A 9839-nucleotide genomic window follows, 5' to 3' on the forward strand; every position below is an offset into this window, starting at 1 on the left:
GAGGGGGTGGGGTTCATAGAAGCCATGTTTGGGATGCTGAAGGTCGAAATCAACGATTGTGCCACTGTTGTATTAGCTGGCAGGTCCCCCCAGCTCATATGCTGATGTAGCTGGACCCAGCCCTATTGACTATAGGGAGCTTCACTCCCTGAAGGCAGCAGGGAAGTCTCCTTACACCACCAATACATACACCTGCTGTAAAACTACCTTCCTAGAAATGGCCTGATTCTGCCAGGTGCTGACCATGTCAATGGGAGCTAGTGGGAGCCACACGTCCTTGGCACCTCTGGGGTGAGGAGATCTCAGCTTCTTCTATCCGGGCTCCCCACGGGGGATCCAGCTGCCTACGGTCAGTTTCTAATTCAGGCCCTAGCAGCCCTGGTTGATGCTGTGGTCAACCACCGACCACTGGCGGAGAGCTGAGGGCGCCGTGCAAGCCCCTGCACTGCGAAACGTGGTCACGTCTTGCTGTGGAAAACCTCTCCCCACCCATTAGGCCACGCTGCTCTCTCTGCTCAGGTGCTGCAGCGCCTCGGGGTAGTTCCCTGCGTGGGAAGTGTGTGTGTGTGTGTGTGGGGGGGGGCGGTAATTAGCTTCGTGTAAAACTACCTCCCTACCTTGGACAACCTCAGAATTTGTTCTGCTACCCCGGCTCAGCCCTGATTATGGATCAACAGCTGCAAAACACTGTTGAGGCTCAGGACATCGTTCCCTGCTCGGCCACTGACCGGCTGCATGACCTTGCTGGAGTCCCTTCCCTGTCTTCGTGTTTCTCTCTCCCCTTCCCCAGCCTTGTCTGCTGCTGGGGTTGCACTAAGGCAATGATTCTTGTAGGTAACTGCCGTTACCAGAAGAGTGGAATCTTAGCTAATACATTTCAGGACTGACACGACTAACACCGTAAATTAAAACAGAAAGGCTTTATTTATTACAATATATAATGAGTCCCAGCTCGAAGTCCAGTATCGTTATCTGTGGAAGCAACTGTATCTCACCCCACCGGCAGAGAGACGGTCGGTCCTTACAGCATCTTCTAAGACGTGGAGCCGTAACCTGAGAAGAGCTGGGCGCTTAGTTACAACTGTTGTGTGATTTCTTTCCTTTGGAAGCGCATCTTGTTAGCCATCCTGCTCCCTGTCTTATACCTCTAACTCCAGCATCCTCAAAACATTATTTGTTAATCACTTGATAAATTAAATGTAAAGTCCGGGTGTGCACAAAAGACTTGCCCTTTACATTTACGTCTTAGAAGAAGGTGCTGCCTTCCTGGGTCTTGCTTAACCAACGCTCCATCTTTCGTTGTTAAAAAGTCCTGGCTGCTGGGACTGTATCTTGAGCAATACTGGAGCTGAAGCCCATCAGAGAATTGATCATAGAGTATCCTTTTCAAAGCTGAACAACCACTAAGAAAGATATAAAGTATACAAAACAGAAACAAAAAAAAAGCACCCCTTATAGCAAATACTCCTGCCCACCGGAGCAACGAGTTAGGCATACGAAGAGGAGCTGATTGATAGACAGTAGTTAATCAAGGAAAGGAGTTGATCACGAGAGAAAAGTGATCAGAGGGAAAGTCTAAACATGCTTTAGGACAGGTTACGTGTGTGCGGTGAAGTAATCAGTAAGTGATTTCTTTTCAGGAAGGTCCCAGCCACAACTACACTCCTATGCAATAGGCATTTTTAATGTTAAGATACAGTGACTTAAATTTTCATAGGTAGGCCTAGCTTAGCTTAAACTTCCCAGTTATCATCACTGTGTGCCCTAACACTGGCTGGAAGCATTAGTCTCATTGCCTGCCTCCAGCTATGAACCCTCCCGAGCAGACCTGACATTCCAGTCCACGGGGTCACTCCGGGAACACTGCAGGAGATGAGGGGGAGGATGTGATGCGGATGGTCCCATGTGACGGATGCCCTCGATGGCAGAAGTGCTTCTGAATAGGCTCTGCAGGTTCCTCTTGCAACTAGACCAGTCCTTCCGTACCTCCCAGGGCTGCAAGCCAGGCTGCCATGCTTTAGCCAACAGACCCTCCAAGGGTGAGGGGGCTATGTGCTAGGTTGCTGCAGGGCAGTGCAAAAGGAAGGTGCAGCTCTTCAGGGTTATTAGCGGGGGGGGGGGGGGCGAGTAGAGGCGCGCGGGCTCTCCACCAGGGAGGCCTGGGCACAGGATGAAGCAGGTGGGGCTGAGAGCAGGGGATCCCAGGCCCTCTACCCTCCTCCCGACATGGTGCATTGCAAGTAATTGCAGAGGTGACAGCTCAAGTGAAGGAAGCCGTAGTCCTCAAGGATAAACCAACAGGTGATAGCTCCGATAGCAAGGTGATGGGAAGGGCCAAACGCTGTGCTGTAAACCAGGCCGGAGAATGTAAGCAGACATGGGGTATCTACTAATACAGAACTGCCAGGGCAGGAGGACAATGAACAAATTGCTTAAGAGAGTTGCGAGGTCTCCTCTCCTCCAAGGAGAGAGTGGATGGGCACCTGTCGGGAACTGTTTAGAGACAGCAAAGTCTGTGTCCTTGCAGAGGGATGGAATATATGACCCTAAAGATCCTTCCCAAACTTTCCCTTCCGATTCCAGGTAGTCCTACCCTACTAGGAGCAACATGTCCCTGCTGCTAGGTTGCTTCTCTGCCTGTGACAGTTATAGGGAGTTATCTGAATACCCGGTAGCGGAAATATTCTCATGCTCAATAGTGCTGGTAAGTGGCTGTTGCTCTTACCGGGTGTCGCTGCAAAGTAGCTGGGACAGTACTAGGGGACAGATTCCAAGCAAGCCAGATGCCAGGCTAGCGATGCCCTGGTGAGAGATGGATGGGGCTTTCTGGAGGCCTTGTTAAAATACAGCCAGCGGCAGCTGAGAGGGAGGTCGGGGAGATTTCCCAAGTAGAGAAGTGGGTTTTCCCCCGAAAAGGGGCTCCGTTTTCAACTCCTGGCAGAACATGATGCCAGGCAGAAATCAGCTTAGCCCATCTCCTGCTTTGGGGGAATTCTCCCCTAAGCCCCTCCCAAACCCCTTGTTATTAGTTCAACATCTTTAGGGCTTCAAGTGGCTCTTTAGCAAACATATCCCCAGACTAGAGGAGCGCAAGATAAATATTACTTTAGCATCATTACAACACGTGTTAGCACATCTCATTTGCATATTTCCAAGTTAATAATGGCTAGGCGGTTGCAGCGTTTTGACAACGATCAAGGGCTGAATATGCTTAATACATGCCCTCCAGTTGCAGGGAACTGAAGGGCAGGGTTTCAAATATGCATTTTCCATTTGTTTGACATTTTGAAGAAGGTAAAGGCTGGCGGAACCAACGGTGAAATCTTACAGTCATTCAATAATTTAGATTTTATTGAATATTCCCCTCCTTCTCTCCGACATTTCAGTCTTGCTAATTAGGACAAATAAGAAGGGTTGCTGTGAGGAAGGATAATAGCTGGCGAGGCCCCATTTATTAAGTCACTTTCCGTGGGTGTAGAATTGATTTGTGACTGTGACTGGCATGTTTTCGAGACCCGCAGCAACTTTGAGAAGTCATTATGATCTGTAGAAGGGCCCTCGTTAGAGATTTGTATTGATAAGGTGTCAGTGTTTACACTGGCGAACTCCTGGAAGTCCCCTCTCCTCGCCCCATCAGAGCCTGCCTGGTCCACAAGCCACCTGACCCTGCCAGGAGAGCAACCCCTTCCTCTCCAGGTCCTTCAGCAGAAGACGCCCCCATGGCATCCTCCTCCTCCCGAAAGGGGACAGAATTGGCTGCCTGGCTGATTTATCCCGGAGGGCTCTCTCAATGGGACAAACCTGGTGCATAAGAAGCAAACTACCCTGCCAAGGCGAGGAGTGACACCCTTCTAAAACGATCCAGACCTATGCCTGATCCCTCCCGCCCTGAGAGTGGCTGCACTGATGCGGGAAGCGGGCTGTGTGCACATACAAAGGCTTGTAGTACTGGAAGAATCGACTGCCCTGAAGCATTGGGTGTTTCCATTCTTACCCACGGAGTGCAGGCAGTTCAAACTGACCGGAGGCGACCAGCTGACACATTCCCCTGCAAGATTGTAGCCAGTATTGCTGGGGGCAGAGAAGCAGGAAGGTGAGGAGGAAATATGGGAAGCACTGGAATAAAAGGCCCTTTGATAGACAGCGTCTGGCAGTGCCAACACCGCACTTGAGTGTGTTCCAGAAGCTGGAGATATTAAATAAGCTTAAAGATAATGAATAGTCTTCTGTGGGACTTGGGGATACACTCCCCCCTCCCCCCAGCACTCTAGGGTTTCAAAGTATTTAGTCAAAGTGCGTGCCGGCGGCTGGGGGAAGAATGGGTGATTTTCCAATTAGGATACTCAGGTCCCTAATCTGAGGTCAGTGTGAATAACGTGCTATACATTAATTTGGGCGTGAAGCTAGGTCCCGTGTCATTTTCTGATTGCCATCAATTTCGATTTGCAATCCATGGCAGTGCATATTATTCACATAGGGATCACACACACACACACACACACGCGCGCGCGCGCGCGCGCGCCTATACAAAAAGGTGCGTACACATGTATGCATAGCTGCCCATTGTTGGTGAAGAACGAAACATGCTCGCGATTTATTGCAAGAAGAAGAGTCCCCGGCTGCAGCCGGCAGAAGCTGCTCCACATCTTTGAACAGCGATGGCTTAAACAGTTGTCGTTTTATTTGCAGTGTGGACCCCCCTTGCTGCGGGTTAGTTACATGGGGAGCTCTGGGCCGCAAACAAAGCGATGGGCGATCGGAGCGTTTCTTACTGCACATTTCTGCCGTGAAATCTGTGGCCCAAACCTTAAACCTCCTTGAAAAAGAGAGGCGAAAGCATAAACCCAGTGGGACAGAAGATTCCTCCCCTCTTCTCTTTTTGCTGTATCTTTGTGAATCAAACCTTAAATTCACAAAAGAGAGAGTGGGGAAAAAAAACCCTCTACATCCTTCTGGCTGTGCACAGCTCTCCTATAGCATGCTCAGAGGAGGGAAGGAGGCTAGTTATGTACATGAGGTCTCCCCACCCTCCCTTCACTCTTAAGCATTGGAACAGCATAAATATAGCTTCTATCATGGCTGCCTGGTTTTTTCCCCCCCTCCCTTGTCTGGCCACAGATTCATGCGCCATTTTAAGCCGCCGTGGAAGGAGGGAGAGCCCCCTCCCTACCCTCCTTCCCCACTCCCACACTCCCCCTCCCTGGGTTTCAATGCTACTTTCACACAAACTCGACTTGAACGCCTACCAAATTTCTGCCGTGTCTGGGGAAACACCAATGACTTAGCAAAGACGTAATATGATTTATTTTTTGTGTCACAGCGATTGATTCCTCCGCTGACCCCTTTTCATTCATAAGCTCCCCTCCCCCTTTGATATATGAGTTTTGTGTTTAAAATTACATGTTGGAAGAAAGCTTTCCTAAAAGGACACGTGAGCTGGGACAGAGCAGCACAAATTGCTATCGAAAACACCACAGATTTATTAGTCTTGGTTCTTCTGGTCTGTGCTACAAAAAAAAGAGACCCTTTCAGGTTTTTCTCTGCCCCCTTCTTTGCTTCCTACCATTCATCTGTTGGCTAAAACGCTGGCATTCACCCACGCATGGCGGATTTCTTGCAGCTCATAGATAGAGCTTCCCTTCTCCCTGGGTAGCGCGGGGCATTTTTTTAAATTGGTTATTTTGTTTCATGTTATTGTATTGTGTTTCTTTCTTCTTCAAGAGAAATGAGAAATGGATTGGACAAAGGCAAGAAGCAGCCTTCGCTCTGTCTGCTTTAGTGTTGGGCTGCTAAATCCTGGAAGACAGGATTTTTTTTATAGCAATCTGCTAAACACCAAATGCATCTAATCCCAGCCGAACATGTGTGCTCTTAGGACTCCGAAGGGGTTTTCTGAAGTATCATGTGGCGTTGTCACTTTACACGTCTTGATCTCTGCGATTTGACTTCCATCGGATTTTACCTGACGGCCGGGTTGGGGTTGGGGGGGGGTTAATTGTTTATTTGTTTTGGGGCTGTATTTTGCTATTTGCTATTTTTTCTCCTTGTGTTGAAAACGGTAGGAGTGTGATTTAAAAGAAATACTAACAACAAATGCTAGCTGGAAGCCAGAGTCTGATTTCGGTGGGGGGGGGGGGGTGGAGTGTTAAAATCTAGCTCAGGAAAACTGATGTGAAAGAAAATAGGTTTAATAAATACAATGTTCCTGTTGGGGTTTTTTTTTTCCAAGCCACCTTCCTCGGATTATTACAATGTTACAAGGATGAGCATTCAGGGGGTTTCTCTTCCTCTCCCAGTTGGTACGGGGGTGGCGATTAGAAACCTCAGCTGCTGGTAAAGAAAGAAAAGAGCAAGAAAGCATTTCAATGGAGGGGAAACCGGTGGGTTGTGTTGAAAGCTGAGAGACCACTTCCTCACACGCGTTGGTTTTCATTTTATAAAGCCATTTTATTTCCCCTATGAAAATAATATACAATAAATAATTTGCCATTTACTATTAAAGGATTTGAATAAATAGTCTACCTCTAAAACTTAAAAAGAGGAAAGAAAATTCCTCCGCTTTCTTTCTTTTTAATTCGTTTTTTTTTTAATTAAGAAATCTAAAAGTCGCGTTTTGATTCCTGAGAAAGTCACTGGAAGGATTGGCAAAGGTTTATTGGGGGGGGGGGGGGTATCTCTAGTGTGTGCGCACGTCTGTGTGTGATTGTTTCGTCTTCTTGCTTTTAAATAAATAAGAAAGAATACAACTCGACTTAAATACCTGAATTTAGGAGCCTTTGTTTGGGGAATAAATACGGGCAGGGAGGCTCGCTCTGAGATCTGGGGTCCACGTTAGAAGGGGGGAAGGGGGAGGAGAGAGTGCACTGGGTTACACTGCAGAATTGGTCGCCTGTACAATGGGGGCTTGGGGAGCTGGTGCTGGCGGGGGGGGGGGGGGGGGGTGCGATCCAGCCGGGGCAGAGGGAGCCCAGGCTGCTATTGGAAATTCAAATGCTGCAGATCTATAGTACAAAGCGTGCTGGTAAAGAAGTCCAGGTCTTCCTCGGAGAAGTGGACGGGGCTCTCCAGGGAGCCCTGCAGGCTGGGGGAAAGCCCCTCTGAGATGTGAAGGCAGGAATCTGCCGAGAAGAGGCTCAGATCTGGCAACAAAGGCGACTCCTGGCTCTCGGCGAAGGCATTGTCTGGGTCGCCGCTCTGCTCCTCGGCGGGGGGAGCGGGGTAGCCGGGGCTGCGGGCCGGCGGCTCCCCGGCGCCGGGCGGCCCTTTGCACGCCGGCTGCTTGGCTGGGAAGGCGCAGGGGGGCTCCGGGCCGCGGCCGAAGGCCGGGCTGTCCTCTGCCTCGTCCGCCGGGTCGCTGCCCTCGTCCGGGCCGGGGTAGCCGGGGTCGCCGTCGGGCGGCTCCTTGTGCTGCGTCTGTCTCTTGTGCTTCATGCGTCGGTTCTGGAACCACACCTTGACCTGGCGCTCGGTGAGGTCCAGCAGAGCCGCGATCTCCACCCGCCGCGGCCTGCAGAGGTACTTGTTGAAGTGGAACTCCTTCTCCAGCTCCAGCAGCTGCGTGTTGGTGTAAGCCGTGCGGAGCCTCCTCGACCCGCCGTCCGAGAGCCCCTGGGTGTCTTAAGCACACACACACATGCACATGGGCACGTCCTGGGAGCCCGCGCAGGCAGGAAAGGACCTGCAGCCCCCCAGCCCGGGGTCCCGATCGCGGGGGGCTGAGCTGCTGCAGGACACGAGCAGGGGACCTGGTGGTCTGCACCCAGCACCCCGGTGCCTGGCCCCCGCTGGGAGCCACACGCTGCCCTTCCCGACCCTGCCAGGGGCAGGGATCACCGATCACCCCCATCCCCTCCCCCAGCTCCACCCGCCTGGCTGGGGAGAATCGCGCCCAGCTCAGCACAGTTGTGGCCAACAGTTTGGGAACTCCGGATCCTAAGGGAAGAAGGGGAGGGGGGTGTGGATTTTTCCTTGGGAAGTCCAGCACCTTGGCACCAACCGGCCTGCCTCCCATCTGCCGAGGGGCCAGGCAAGGAAACAAAATCAACCGACCCCTTCCAGTCCCCTTGAGCCTAAAGCCCTGATTATATCTATATCTATAATCTACACCTACATACACATACATATGTATATGTGTATATATATGTATATGTATGCATATATGTATATGTGTGTGTGTTTGTATACCTGTACATATATATCCACACAAACGTATATATATACATACATATACATCGCACAGATACACAGACACACATATCATGTATGCATATGACTATACATATATATGTATATGTGTCTATATGTACTCACACATACACACACACACACACACACACACACACATATATATATATATATATATATATATATATATATATATATATATATATATATGATATGGGGCCAGTCTTGATGGAGAGCTCATTGATAAAGAAAGGATGCTGCATTATGTCCCCGGGAAGGTTTTGAAAAGGGGAGGTTGCCTTTATTCCACAACTGGATAAATGCCGGACACTGAAGGGGCAGATTCTCCGGCTCTTCCCCGCACCGACCCAGACACAAAAGCCTCTGCACATCTCCTTTCTCCCCCGCGGTCTGTAAAACAGCTCTTGCTAGCCTGGAGGGAATCGCGGGCGCCCTGTCATATTAAAATCTGGTTTCTCCTTCCAACCGCTGCTGTTATATAACTAGTGGACTTGTCGCCTTTGAAAGATGTGCAGAAATAGCCGGGATTAGCATTTTGATTCGCAATAAAATAATCAGCCTAAACCAGGAGCAAGAGGGGGCATATTGCTGCGGCGTCTTTTATTGCGTGATACAGATTCGGGGATGGCGCGGGGGAAGGGGGTGGGGGGGAAGGACGGAGAAGGGGGGGAAGGATGGAGTAGGGGGGGGAAGGATGTCAATAGGGTTATTAGTAGAAACCCCCCAGTCCCTGGAAGCCCCCCGCCACCCCTCAGTGTACACACCTGCAGGAGATCCAGCAGCAGATCCTGGAACCGAGGAGGAGGTTGGCGAAGAGGAAGAGGAGGCTGGAGCCTGGGTAGCTTTCTTGGTGGATTTCTTCTCTTTCATCCAGGGGAATTCTGCAGCCAAAGGGCCGGGATGGATTGGGGGCTGATGGGCCAGGCCATGGGTTGCTCTTTTTTGGCTTCTTGGTCTCGGCTGGCTGCTGGAACAAGGATTCAGGCTGAGGATGGTTTGCTCAAAAGGAGGAGGAATTAATGTCGACTCCTTGATTGATGAAGTTTGAAATGTCTCCAGGACAGCGGGAAGGGACGTCAGGCACTCTGCGAGCGAAGGCTGGCTATTTATAAACCCGATCTCCCTCTCAAATTCAAAATTCATGGCTTTTCCAGGGCCCAGGGTAGAAGGGAGGGGAAGAGGCGAAGGAGGAGGGAGGAAATCTGAGGGCCTCGATTGTTATTATTATTACGATGATTATGATTCTCAGGCTTTTTATAATTGTTATATTGCTGATAATACAGGCGTATGGGGACCTTGCTCTATTAAACTGGAGACTGGGGCGAAATTGCAGCCAATTCCTGGTCACATGACCGGCTTTGGCCAATGGCAGGCGGGGCCTGGTAGAAAACAGAAAGCATTATTTTCTTTAATTGATTTTAAAAAAGGGGATCCAATGGTAAAAAATAAAATAAAATAAAAATCCTTTTCCCCCTTTGCAAAGAACCCAGGCTACGGCATTTAAGGATGTTGAGCTGCGTGCTGCAAAAGTCCAGGCAAAAGTGGAGATGCCTGAAGGAAGAGGAGGATGGGTGGAAGGGCAGGAGTTGCCTTTTTAACTCTTTCCCTGCCTGAGCGTAGAGGGGCTGATTAGC

The 9839-nt window shown here is 50.1% G+C and overlaps 1 protein-coding gene across 1 annotated transcript; it reads right to left on the reverse strand.

Moving 5' to 3' along the window:
• Window positions 1-6929: 6929 nt before the first annotated feature.
• Window positions 6930-9608, reverse strand: HOXB2 (homeobox B2). The gene is made up of 2 exons (XM_006277920.4): window positions 8970-9608; window positions 6930-7616 (listed from the first exon to the last, which is right to left on the reverse strand). The coding sequence occupies exons 1-2, from the start codon at window positions 9346-9348 to the stop codon at window positions 6976-6978; spliced, it is 1020 nt and encodes a 339-aa protein (XP_006277982.1). The 5' UTR covers window positions 9349-9608; the 3' UTR covers window positions 6930-6975.
• Between the last annotated feature and the right edge of the window lie 231 nt (window positions 9609-9839).

Source organism: Alligator mississippiensis, chromosome 4 (genome assembly GCF_030867095.1).
Source record: "Alligator mississippiensis isolate rAllMis1 chromosome 4, rAllMis1, whole genome shotgun sequence".
NCBI classification, from domain to species: Eukaryota; Metazoa; Chordata; order Crocodylia; family Alligatoridae; genus Alligator; species Alligator mississippiensis.

What these genes read in the sequence shown, in the direction of transcription:
- HOXB2 (XM_006277920.4), bottom strand. Translation starts at nt 9,348, where the DNA reads ATGAATTTTGAATTTGAGAGGGAGATCGGGTTTATAAATAGCCAGCCT. An exon ending in TGCTGCTGGATCTCCTGCAG is followed by an intron (nt 7,617 to 8,969) that starts GTGTGTACACTG and finishes TGTGTGCTTAAG; the next exon opens with ACACCCAGGGGCTCTCGGAC.